The sequence below is a fragment of the Thermobia domestica genome, chromosome 5 (assembly GCF_964235325.1).
Source record: "Thermobia domestica chromosome 5, izTheDome1.hap1.1, whole genome shotgun sequence".
In the NCBI taxonomy this organism is placed as follows: Eukaryota; Metazoa; Arthropoda; class Insecta; order Zygentoma; family Lepismatidae; genus Thermobia; species Thermobia domestica.
Window position 1 is genome coordinate 298088059 of NC_137458.1, and position 13843 is coordinate 298101901.

A 13843-nucleotide genomic window follows, 5' to 3' on the forward strand; every position below is an offset into this window, starting at 1 on the left:
TGAGATACTTATCACATCTCATTCAACTCATTAATTCAACTTCAACAACTTTTTTTTTTTTAATCTTTTTGGATCAAAAGATCCAATCAGGCAAAAAGTTTGTTGTAGGCCTTATATCTGAAGAGCTACATACCCCATGCCGTAAGAGTCGCTGAAAACCAGTGGGCCACTGGCAGGGAAATGGTCGATTCGTCGCCACAGCGACGTATCGAAGAGTATCGCCAGTGGGCCGCTGGCGGCGGATCTCCGACAAGTCGGATAGAGATATGAAGCAGCGGCATAGTGACGGTGCCACCACGTAACAGCGTGTACTTCGTTGCAGTCCGCGCTTCTTCGATTCGCCGAGGAAGGAACGCGTCAACATCGCCGCGTGCATGCGGAAGGAGGACTTCATTTGTTGTTTACATGCGGGTCTCAAGTGTGGCGGGCAAGTGGCAAGATGTGCAGATTATTTTGTGTTGTTTTATTTATAAGGAAGAAGATACATTAGCTACTATACCAAAGTGTTGGATATCTGAACACGAAGGAAAAGAAATTGCAAGATGGCCATCATATGAATGAACAAAACGACGAAGACATATTATATTCCATGAAGAACCAGATGAGGGAACATGGGACACCTAGGAAGTGGCAGTAAAATACACTGATGGTAAGATTTTTAAATTTACTTGCTATACTCGCTAGAGCAAATCGAGGAAAAATGTAAACTTTGCGTAGAATAGGGTTTAGAAATGTACTAAATTGTTTGCAACGTACTAGTAAGACACTTAAAAAAGTTATAGCCTCGAAATAAAAATATGCACATACCTCCTGTATATTGTGAATCAAATAAAGGCGAAGGGTGTAGATGCCCGACCCCCATATAGGCTACATAGTAGGCCTACTGGCTTTAGGTTAGGTAAATTTTAAAAAGTTTGGTTTACAAATGATAAAATGAACTCCTTTATGGTGTGAAGATCATTACCGTAACACATTTAGGCCCTTGTACTTCGAAAACTAATAGAATTCGTACTCGTGCATATATGGGGTCAGTTTATTTTACACCCTTGTCAAATAAAAGTGGTCAATGTTCCGTTAAGGGGGTCCAGTGCCTTTGACACTACTTCTTTCTATTGATTTTCGTTTGATTATATAATATAACGTTATATTAGGTTAGGTTAAGTTAGGTTAGCTTAGCTTAGCTTAGTTTAAGGGGGTCCAGTGTAGTTCTGGACCCCCTTAACGGAACATGGACCATAAAAGTTAGTTAAAGCTGCTCTAGAACGCAGACCACTTATTATAAACTCATGAAAAGGTTATAATTGTGGTTCGCTTGTCTTACGCAGGAGCGTTGACCAATTGGACCTGTGTCTTTCTGTATGCAAGGACTATGAGAGTTCCGAAAAAGGTGCTAAACCAAGTGAAACGTGAGTGAAAGGAGAGGATGGAGAGTGTAATTCCCTCCTGTTGCAGCAACCCTTAAAGGGAAGGGGTGTTACTCGAGCAGACGCCTCTACCAAATTTTCACACTTTTATTGCATTTTCCGATTTCTTCTTGCAGAACATGCACTAAATGAGGAGCTAATGCTTAAACCATGAACAAACTTGTACTAGGTGGCCACTAAAAGTACGAATGCCATCTAACCGAGTCAGTGCAGGAGCGCAGCAGGGCGGCCCGATGGGTACGTCTGCAGGGAGCAGGCGCGTCAGCGAAGGGGGCATACGCATAAACAAGAATGGAAAAATACATAAAATGTCCGCAATAATTTTCACCTTCAAAAACACTTAAATAATCGAAAGAACTCTTACTTTCAAAACGGCTTCATTGGTTTCCAGGGTACAAATGGCCCCCTGCGAGGAGAAATTCTTATAATATAGTGCTTTTCTTATAATAATAGAAAACTTTATAATTTGGTGCTCTTTATCACACAATTCTTTGTAATAAAATAGTATCTTTGCATTATATTCATCGCAAATTGACCATTGCTAATACGAACAGAACATTCCCGCCCTTTATTTCCACCTTTTTCGCATTCTTGTGTTCTTCCGCTTCAGTAAATAGTTACACTTATAATACGTTCACTCCCATTCAAAATGTATTTCAATATGATATCTAATGGCAGAAATTACTTATATTCACACTCTACTTCGTTTACGAAAAGTGTTTGACATCGTATTTTACCTCTAAATTTTGTTTTTGGTAGAACCGTCTGCTCGAGTGAACCCAGGGAATGTTCTAGATCACTGGTCCGCAACACCGTCACAAAATTGCAATCCGTGCAGTCTTCGTTGAAACTGCTTAAAGTTACCTTTTGGACCTGTAATTTCTACTGTTTTGTTTTGAGTTTTTTTTTTTTTTTTTTTTGCTTCTTCTTGGAACTCCTAATTTTGAATTTCAACATAATGGTGAGTTGCCACAATGTTGTATCTTCATTAATAACCGATACATTTTTAAAAAATACGTTAGCGCCATTTCCTTAACTTATGTCCGGAGACAGGTGATATCCTCGGATCGTTCTGTAAGAATTCTAGCTTGAAAACAGTTAAAATTAGGTTCGTTTGCTTTAGTAATCGTAAAATACAGTTCCTTATAATGCGAATAATGGGATTTATGCCCTTGTACTTAAAAATGCAAAGACTTACAAAATATAGGTGATGGTAAACGCTGACACTAAGCTGCAAACTTAACGTTCAAAAAATTATATCTTATTTGTTAATAAAGGTACAACATAATGGCAACTCACACGTTATGTGAGGGTGCAAATTAAGATTTCCAAGTAAAAAAAAAAAAAAACTCAAAACAAAACAGTAAAAATTACAGGTCCAAAAGGTCCCCTTGAAACTCTCAGAGCCCTGGTAAAACTCTAGAAGAATTCCTCTACTTCTACCATGAAGAAAATGCATGAAATACCATATTTTCAAAATGTAGGTTCCTTCCCACTACCATCAGGTTTAAAAATTAGGGTTCAGTTTACCAGACGGTCTACTAAATAGAAAATTTGGTACAACTTTAATTACACTTGCATATGTACACAGATAGGGACTCATTCGGACACGAGTGCAGATTTTGTTTAGCCATGATAATGTTATCAGACAAGAATGATTTTTATTACTGGATTGGCCTTGAAAAGTGCAATTCACAGCAGTCAATACCGGACAGCAATTGTTCGGAATACAGACATGCGTATCGGGCTAATAATATATATATATATTTTTTTTCGTCAGCAGGCAACAGTGTCCAAATGATGGATATTAGTTTTTAACATACGTTGTATATACATCAGTGGATGTATTGTAAAGTGGGTTTCCTCGTAGTCTGATACTTAGCGCGATTGCCTTCAGTGCGCGTGGTCGCAAGTTGGATTCCCGCTGGGAGCTCACCGTGAATGGAGTGGTTCGAAACCCACTTTAAACTGTAGGTTCACGTATTATATGGCTCTCGCTGCGAAAAAGGGGCGAAATTTTTAGCGTTGCACTTGCGTAGCTGATTCCACTATAAGAAGTACACATTCCTCAAATACGAAACTTCATTAATATTTTTGTTCCAGATTTTTGCAAGTAAAATGTCATTATTTGCATATCTCGTTTATAGAGTTAAAACTTTTTTTTTTTTTTTTTTGCGTTTGCGCAGTCTATTTAGTTATTAAGGATTTGGAATTGATACATTAAGTACTCAATAAGTCTTCCTTGTTCTAGGATTAAAAAAAATAATGTTTCTCGGCTACTTGCTGAGTTAAATTTGTGTTTATAACCTTTCTCTAACATAAGTCAGAAAGTTGATCTGTACCTTACCAGTTTGAATACTTACAGAAAAACGTTGTTCGCTTGTGCTTCAGATTCGGTTGTTGACCGCAGTGGGTGGAGAAAATGTGGAACAGTGTGCAAGAAATGCTCTGGGGAAATTGATGACAGACGAAGCAGCTCTGAGAGTTAACATAACTGGCAGTAACGCCAAGTTTTCCTTTGGAAAATCTTTGTTGGCTGAAATTCTTCGAGGTAAGCAAAAAAAAAAAAAAAAAAAAAAGTCTTAAACCATTGTCACATTTTAGTATTAATTACGTCTAGTGTCTGTTAGCAGGTCCTACTGTTGATGGAAGGTAACAAAGAGATTTTTAACTAGCTTCTGCTCTGTCGTACAACAGTTGGGGGATGAAACTCCCTGTAGAGGGTAAAAATATAGAAAAACGAGCATTTTTATTAAAAACTACTTTAATGGATTGTTCTCTGTTATAAGAGCCTTATAAATGTGCAAATATAAATTGAAGATTCCGGGATATTGGTTGGGAAGGGGGGGGGGTATCGGACAAGATAAAGGCAGAAAATGAAAGGGAGTTGCTCGAACAATGGATTTTGATGAATCTGAACGACACTTTCAAAGGTTTATCGCGAGGTCTACTTTTCGAAGAACCTTAATACTAGTAATAGTAACTCGTGTAACGGAATGAGCTTAGAAGCCTGCTTTAATGCCAGCTGTTAGCAACTATAAGGTCAACACTGCGTGTCACTGTCTGATGGCAAGCGAGCGTACCCATGATAGTGTTTACAGTCGGGGGAAAATGGGAATTCTCTGAATATACAAGAAAGTTTGGGAGAATGGTTTATTACTGGTTTAGGCTATGAAAAATTACTTTTTGATGTTGAATGAAGAGTTCGTGGTTGGCAATATATAAATTATTTCCAGAAAAGGTGCATTGCATTTCCTAACACAATACCTGTAGATTGGTACCAATTCTCTTTCTTGTACGTTGTGTTTCGGATACCCTTTATTAGAATACATGGATGAAAGTTTGTAATTGTTTGTGTGTTTTCACATAAGACATAAAATAACTACTATAAAGGTTCTTCGAACAATAGACCTCATGATAAACCTCTTATGACATTAAAAAAAATCCATTTAAATCGTTTTTAATATTTTTTTCTTTTTTTTTTACCCCCTTCTCCTTGTCCGATTTTCTTCTCCAACGAACTTGTACCTAACATAGTTTTGTGAGCATTGATGAAAATATCCTGCAGTATTTTCGAGATTTTACTTTAGCTTTAGTTCCCTTTCAGGGACATTTTCGAGGAGAAAAATAGTAATTGATTTCTCGAGTTCAAGAAGTACAGCATGGGTAAAAGCATTAAAAGAGCTTTGAAATATGCTTCATCTACCTATTGTACCTATATTAAATCTCTCCTTGATAATCGTCGGTAAGTTCTTTGGACCACTTTTAGCCAATTGCATTTCTGGTGTTATTTTGTCTGAAAAGCTCACTGGAAAGAGAACGAAAATAAATATGAATACTAGAAAATGATTATCTTTTATTGTTAGTCAATACTAATATTTTACAGTGCGCCATTTTTGCTCCACTTTTGTACTTCTAAATCAAATTCTCTGCATTTTCCAGATGTTGTCGCCGCAAACTTCCCAGGATATAATGTCACAACACACCGAATTATACACATTACCCAAAGGTGGTTAAAAGGTGCGGTGGACAGGAACGGAGGAAGGGAAAGAAAACGTCAGGTATACTTAAGCAGTATATTTTCTAACTCTTTAGGCTGTAAAACATGCATAGCTCAGAGCAGTAAAATTAGTTACTGGCCTAGTATTTTTAAAACTAGTAACATTTGTTTTATTTTATTCACCGTTTGGCTCTAAGCTTAGAGTTCTTGTTCACGCTGCATTACATTTAAGCTCTCTGTTCAAATGTTTGTATATAGACAAACAGTACTTACGAATATACACACGAAGATATTGGAGCAAGCTTTCGGTATAAGAAACCAGAATCATGCAGACGAAAACCCTTAGGACGTAGAGCCTCAGTTCAGAAGTTCCTTGTACTCTCACCGGGAATGGAACACATGTCGCTCGATTAGCAGTCGGTCACTTTACCGACTAGATTACATGTTAACCCAAGGTCAGAAAACAGAGATTATAAATTGCTTTATTATTATTATTTTAAAATAAAGAAGCTTTTTTGGGGAAGAATTTAAATGTTGGTAACTTAATTTTTTCCTTTGCAAATTTACTGGCTTATAATGTCAATCTTTTTTTTTCAAAAACTGCTTTATTCAAAGAAAAGAAAACAGCTTATGGCACAAGGCCGCAAAGAATAGGTAGATTTCTTTCTAGCATGTATTTTATTGATGCGCGATCTATTGCACGGACTTCTCTTGATAGATTGAAATATACAAATACTGAGAAAATATCTTCTTCCCTCGCGTCACAGTTTCCCGAGTGGAGAAACCTCGGTGGTCGTGTGGTTAGACGCGTTCGGTTGCTGTCCCCTGGCTGTGGGGCTCGTGGGTTCGATTCTCGCCTTGGGCTTGGGTGTTGCCTAGTGTCGTGGTTGTTCTTGTGGAATGTATTAAGCGGAAATCAGTAATCGGTAATCACAAATCAATATATGTGGTATGAGTGTGTAAGAAAGGTCGGCGTGAATAAAAAAAAAAAAAAAAAAAAAAAAAAAGTGGTCTAAGGCATAGGTTGAGTAATGCAAGGGTCACTAGTTCGATCCTCGTTCACGGGAAGATCGCTTTTTCTTTTTTTTTTATTTTGCTTCTTTGAACGGCCACTTTGAAATTTTCTAACGGTTCGTTCTGATTTTCACACACATCTAGTATATTGTTAACCTCGACATTTTGTTCAAATATGGTGCAGATCGGTTCATAATTGTAAAAATTATGAATTTTTCGAAAGTTCAAATGGCCGCCGTTTTCAAATGTTTCAACAGATCATTGTGGCTAACGAACTCATTAATACGACCAATTTTTGTGCCAAGTTTGGTTTCAATCCATGAAAAATTACGGCAGCTAGAGCATTTACAATAAACGTTATATATATATATACATTGGAACTAAGGGTGGTTTTAGTGTCACGGAGTCATGATCGGCAAAATATATAGAAATTTTCCGGAAGTGCCGACATGAGAGTCTCTGCAATAGGCAATTTATAAGAAACCACCTAAAAATCAGGGGGAGGGGAGGGGGGTACAAAGTAAACTTTCCCTAGTACAAACTAAGAAAGTCTTCAAATATCTTTGTTCATGTGTCTCAGACTTTCTAGAACATGCTTAAGGAAGCTCATGTGCACAATTTCTCCTAGTGTGTAGTAAGAAAAGCTTTCTTTTCATCTTCCTGAAAAGTTTCGTTTTTGGGCAATGGTTATTACTATTATTATTATTATTTTAATGCTACGCCCTGGAGGAAGGAGTTACGTAAAGGATTAAAATATTATGATAGTGATATGATGCTGATACCGAAAGGTAGCTACATTTTCTTTGCGAGCATATTCATAAAAGCTATTTCCCCTATTTGATTTACCAATTTGCCTTTAGATACCTTTCGTTTTTCTGTATGTACATATATGCAATTTTAGAAACAGTTTAAAATTTTCCTATGGTAATAATTGTCCAGCAGTTAGTAAGCGCAGACAACAAAGAAGTATGTATTAAATGAGTCAAGGAGACAGATGCACGGGTTTGTATCCTTTTTTCACAGAATACCTTCTAATTTTTCAATACCGTAGGGATAGTCTGAATCCTGGTTAGCCCTCTGTAGTTCAATGTATTGTTGGTGTTCGTGACCTATCATGCAGGATGTAGAAGAAAGATAGATTAACTCTGTATCTGTCATCACTATTTATATGTACTGGGATATTTTCCTAAGAATAACATAATTTTAATGTAATTTTAATTCGGTGTATAATAATAAATCACTACTGGATGATTCCTCCCATATTCGATCCACTACTGGATGAGGCCTCTCCCCAGAGGGAGGAATTGGTTTACTGCTCCCACGCTGACCAGACGGGTTGGGAGAGGAGAGCCGAAGCTTTCACTGTGATCGTCACTATCTTCATTCATAACAGCTCCCCAATTGCGTTACAATGCTGGGTGGGCACCGTTCCAGACCCACGCCTTGGAAACCATCGCAGCGCCTGGTATCGAACCCGGGAACCTTAAGTCCGTAGTCAGCGACGCTAACCACTAGACCACCGGGACGGTCTCTCTCTCTCTCTCTTTCTGAGAGAAAAAGAGAGATTCTCACCATTCGGTTTATTTGATAATATATTTTTAGTAGTTTTACTGCTTAAGCACCAGGTTGTAATTGAAAACTAAAAATGTACTGTTTCCTGAGAAAATGGCTTCTAATCTTGCTAAATGTCTAAGTTTCTCAGAGCTTTACTTAGTTTCACCAAATCAGTGTTGAAACACTATCTTTACAATTTTTTTCTTAATACTACATTCTTAATCATTGCAGAGCAAAAATAGCCTTTTCTGAAGTTCCCATGCACGATAGAACTGTACAAACCTCAGTCGTGTTCTTAAAGGTTGTAAAGCAATTTCAGAAATATCCAACAAACATTTAATAATACTATTTTAGCCCTAACTACTTTCCAACACTTAAAATTGTAACAATACATTTCTGATACAAAAATGACAATTTGATTGCGTAAATAAGACAAGTAAATTCAGCATTGTTAATAAAATTAACTTTTGCAGCAACTCCAGTAAAATCTTATGATTTAGCACCAGTGACACCATCATTTGAAAGGGCCCATGGTGTAACAAATGAGGGCACTTATCCAATTTGCCAACCCTTTTTAACATTATTTTTCATTTCTTCGTGATTGAGATTTTACAAGTGTTAGTTTTTATCCCGATGTGGACTCCCATCTTTCCGTATACGTATACGTCCATGTAACGGCATTCTATCCTATTTGTTCTAGAGTCTGCAGCACTTGCTGCCAGTGCTGCTGGCTTAAGTGTGGGTTTCAGACTTGTTTGGATCAACTTTTATTCCCTTAGATGATTTAAAGAAAAAGTTCTAAAACACAGAAATTACAAATAACTGGTCTTGCACGAAATTTGTTGCTAAACTATCCTTAATGAAATCTAGAGCTAATGTGTAATAGAAGCATTTATATTTCTTTTACAGAAAAAAAAACTCCTATTGAGTACAGATGCCTAAAAGTCACCACCGTGTTTTATCTTCAACTGCATACAAAAGAATAAAGAGAGAGGTCAACCGACAGTTTGAAGATATAGTGGCAAATGTTGAACTCTCTAGGAATAATGAATCAGACAGTACCATTGTTTGTGACAGAGATGATTTTCATTCCGTACAAGAAAACAGCACATGCACATCAGCACGTGAAAGTCAGTGTTAGTGACATCGTGAAGTCGTCTTATTTTGGCATATTTAAAGTAAGAGAGCTTTCAAAACTTTCAGTGTTTCAGGTTGAGAATAATTTAAAGAAATGTGTTCTTTTGCCTACAGACTGCAACAGCTTTGTATGCATTCCAATGTGTCATGAAATGTAAATGTAAAGGTATTATTGACAATTGGACTTTAAGGTGTTGTCATCATTGCGTAACGCACACAAAAATAGCTTAATTGTACTGAAATACTATAGTGGATGGATGTACTTTGCTCACAATATGTACAGATTTACGTGTCTAGAATGCGCATTTTTTTTCTAAGATAGCGAGATGCGTGCTATATACAGAGTGATTCGAACAGCGTTGTCCAAACGCGTTTTTTTTTTCTACATTCCATATGTTTAACATGCAGATTTCGACATGTTTCACTACAGATGACATGTACCATTGGTTTAGATCTGCTTTTGTCTCGACGTTTGCTTAAAATTATGTTTAATTCCGGTTAATACTATTTGGTCTAGGAATTAATTCGTGCGGGTGGACAAGAGATGGAGCAACGAACGGAGCGTCCCACAGTTCCATGTATCCACACATGTGTTGCAAACCCCTGTCATCGCGTATCGTTCGTAGTATAGGGCAGTGGATTAAAGCGTCAACAACACCAGTTTGTAGTTAAGTGAACATGGCGCAATTTGTGCCTGATAAAGTGTTTTTGCGGGGTGTCCTGCTGCATTACTTTAACATGCAGAAAAGTGCGACTGAAAGTCATCGTATTTTGGTGGAAGTGTATGGTGACCATGCTCTAGCTGAGCGAACGTGTCAGAAGTGGTTTGCACGGTTTAGAAGTGGTGATTTCGGCTTGGCAGACCAAGAGCGCGCTGGACAGCCAAAAAAATTTCAAGACGAAGAATTGACAGCATTGCTCGAGCAGGATTCGTGTCAAACGCAGGAACAACTTGCAGCAGCATTAGGCGTTGATCAAACAACAGTCTCCAAACGCTTGAAAGCCATGGGAATGATTCAAAAGATGTCACATTGGGTTCCACATGAATTGAAAGACAGAGACGTTGAAAGACGAAAAACCATTTGCGAATTGCTGCTTCAACGACAGAGCAGAAAGGGGTTTCTGCATCGAATTATTACGGGTGATGAGAAGTGGATCCATTACGAGAACCCTAAACGAAAAAAGGCCTGGGTGAAACCAGGTGAACCAGGTCCATAACAACCAAAACGAGATATTCACTGTGCAAAGGTTATGCTGTGCATATGGTGGGATATGAAAGGTGTGGTGTACTATGAGCTGCTGCAACCGGTTGAAACTATGAATGGAGAACGTTATCGACGACAATTAATGCGTTTGAAGCAAGCTCTGGCCAGAACACGACCAGAATGGGAGAACAGACATGATAAACTTATTGTTCAACATGATAACGCTCGCCCACATGTCGCAAAACCGGTCAAAACCTATTTAGAAAATGTCGGATGGGAAGTTTTACCCCACCCGCCGTATTCACCAGACGTTGCTCCTTCGGACTACTACTTGTTCGATTGCATGAACAACGATTTGATTGGACAGCGGTTTACTTCTTCAGAAGATATCGAAACATGGGTCTCTGACTGGATCGCTTCCAAGGATGAGGACTTCTTTCGCCACGGAATCCGTACATTGCCTGACAGATGGGCGAAAGTGGTGGCTAGCGATGGACAATATTTTTCTTAAGGTATTTATGTATTTTGTGTTTGTACTACAGCTTCAATGTGTGCGTACCAACCGCACGAATTAATTCCTAGACCAAATAAATCTTAACATTATTCAATTTCGTGTGGGGTTATTTCTCTTTCTCGCATTCATACACTACTCTGAACATCGTTTTTAACATTTGGACTATAGTTTTGAATTTTGGCATTACACAGGAAATTACAAAAAGCATTATACGTTCTTAAAACAAATGGAAAGCACTGGTATTTTAAACAATGCTGCGCGATATATATTCAAGATACAATTTGTTTTTCCGACTTTACCGTAGCACAGCCAGATAGGCATATGCATGCATATGCACGTTCTACACCCGTAAATCTTGTATTATTTTTTCAGTCGTAAAGGGCCCTGCCCTTTTCTTATGGAAAATGGATCTCGGTCAATTTATTATTTCTAACTGTGCCACTGTTCCCACCCACCGGGAAAAGTCAGGGAATTCACCTTATTCGTAAAAAGTCCTGGAAAAGTCAGGGAATTCCATGAAAATCTGACAAAACCTGAAAGAGTCAGGGAATTTCAATATGAGTTTATAACTTTCAAATCTAATTTTTAACGTTTTATAATGCTAAGCAGGAATTCCTTCTGGTTCATCGCAAGACGAGCCAGTAGTTTAACATTTTTTTAAATGATGTTACGGCGTTTAAACGACGAATGTAAATGTACATGCATAGTATACCTCTGGTCCGAAGAAATAAAGTTGCTTTTTTACATTATCTGTAACCCTGGAAATTTATAAATTGTGTCCTGGAAAACCTGCAAAAGTCAGGGAATTCGTGCTTGCCAAATCAGTGGAAACCCTGTATGCACAAACGAAAGGTCTTGATGTGTAGGTAAAAAGTCTCTTTGGGCACAAATCTCTAACAATTATATTTCTCGAGTTATGTGGGTTTAAAGCCACGCGATGTCATGAAAACCGCGTGATACATTATTCGTCAGAAAACTACTTCGGAGGATACAGAGCCAGTTAGTCAATGACATCAAAGCTAGCAGAAACTCATAATGGCATTGGCTAACTGGCTTTCGATCCCCTCGAAACTGCATTTTCGCGAATAATGCATCACGCGGATTGTCGAAGTAGCTTGTAGTTCACGATGCGATCACAGACGTTGCGCAGTCCCTCGTCTGTGGCCGTATTGTGAACTACAAGCACTTAGACAATGGTCAGTCCACTCATGGACACATTACAGTTTTATTTCACGCGGTTTTCATGACATCACGTAACTGTAAACCCATATAACTCGAGAAATATAATATTTGGAAATTCGTGCCCATGGAGTCTTTTTATCTACACTTCAAGGCCTTTCGTTTGCGCATAGTTAGAAATAATTTGACCGAGAGCCATTTTCCATAAGAAAAGGGCGGGATCCTTAGAATTATATTTTTCTTGTGATATAGCTTGAAAATATTGACCATTTGCACTTTTCTTTAGATTTCCTCTTGTTTTTGTGTTTATAAATAAGCGTTTGTTTGAATAAAGTGAGATTTTAGTTTTAATTACTTTCTTTGGTTCTTTCCAGATTTTATGCCTTCGTATATTTAATTTAAAATTCATTATTAACTTCTGTAACACTCGTAGTGATGCACAATCAATGCATTATTTTCTAATAAGGCTAGTTCAATTTGCCACACAAATGGAGGTGAGAACTCGTGGTTCGTAAGTGCAGGATCTCTCATAATTTATATTTACAGTTTGTGCACTTTAGTCTCTACAGTCAAACATTCCAGCAAGTAATAGCTTACCAACATGTATATCTTAAATCTAAAATCGAATGATGTGTCACGATTGAAAAGGGTTTATTTTTTAACTCTGCTTGGCAACACGTCTTAATTCTTATCTCCTTGATGTATTTTTTACACATATTTGTTGCTTCAACCAAGATCAGTTCAAGAAGTTTAATTGTTGAAACTTTGCATTCAAAAATAAGAGAGCAGAAGTAAAAATAAATAAATAAATAAATAAATAAATAAATGAAACGTCAGACAATAAAAGCAAAATATAACCTTGTGGAATTCACCATGTCTGACAATTTTAGCATTCTCGGTTGACATTTTTATTGACAGCGACGAATTATATTTTAGAGTAAAAAATACATTCGGGAGATAGAAAGATGCAGGAGCGACGGAGGAACGCCTATATAGGTTCATTTTTGTCTTTATTGGATCTTTTTAATTGGTGTCCAACAATTCCCCAATATCCTGAATAGTATAAACAATAATTGAATTATATTTTGCTTCAAATTATGTGAAATTCTTTGTTTATCGTTAATAATTGTCAAAACTCCTTCGTCAGTTTGTTTCCACGTCCCACTTGCCATTTGTCCGCCTCCTTAATTTTCCACCAATTAGCAGATCCTTTTTCTGCCAACATGGAACACCGTATTTAGTAGCCCAAAAATTGCCTGATGTGATTGAATTATTGTAACCATAGCTTAGAATAAAAAGAAGTAATTGCTTGTTCTTGAAGTAGCGGGTATTCAAATGCACTTTCTCCCATTTTTATTTATAGAGATTTTGACTCAAAATCTGCAGAAACGGAATAAAGCAATTGATATTCCTGCAGATTTTGAGCCAAGGCTGTGAAACCTCTATAAATAAAAATGAGAGAAAGTGCATTTGAATACCCATTACTTCAAGAACAAGCAATTACTTCTTTTTATTCTAAGCTATGGTTACAATAATTCAATCACATCAGGCAATTTTTGGGCTACTAAATACGGTGTTCCATGTTGGCAGAAAAAGGATCTGCTAATTGGTGGAACACAGACGTTTCGTCGCGGCGGGACCGCCGATTTCTGTCACTGATGGGCCACCCAACAGTAAAATTGGAAAAACGGAAACCGGGCCGCCCGCGAGCGTCGCCACTGACCCACCAATTTCTAGCGACGCGTCGCTGGTGGGCCATCCAACTGTAACATAACAAAAATATATAAGCGGGCCGCTGGCGATTATCGCGGCGGGA

General features: G+C 37.7%; 1 protein-coding gene across 1 annotated transcript; it reads left to right on the top strand.

Annotated features, from left to right (window-relative positions):
* The first annotated feature begins 137 nt into the window (after nucleotides 1–137).
* Nucleotides 138–9048, top strand: LOC145684927 (uncharacterized). The gene is made up of 4 exons (XM_081757282.1): nucleotides 138–649; nucleotides 3816–3975; nucleotides 5367–5485; nucleotides 8902–9048. The coding sequence occupies exons 1-4, from the start codon at nucleotides 647–649 to the stop codon at nucleotides 8932–8934; spliced, it is 315 nt and encodes a 104-aa protein (XP_081613408.1). The 5' UTR covers nucleotides 138–646; the 3' UTR covers nucleotides 8935–9048.
* Nucleotides 9049–13843: the final 4795 nt, after the last annotated feature.

Excerpts from the sequence above, each read along its gene's own strand:
- LOC145684927 (XM_081757282.1), top strand. Across the intron at positions 3,976-5,366 it reads GTTGGCTGAAATTCTTCGAG|ATGTTGTCGCCGCAAACTTC; the intron begins GTAAGCAAAAAA and ends TGCATTTTCCAG. Across the intron at positions 5,486-8,901 it reads GAAGGGAAAGAAAACGTCAG|AAAAAAAAACTCCTATTGAG; the intron begins GTATACTTAAGC and ends TTTCTTTTACAG.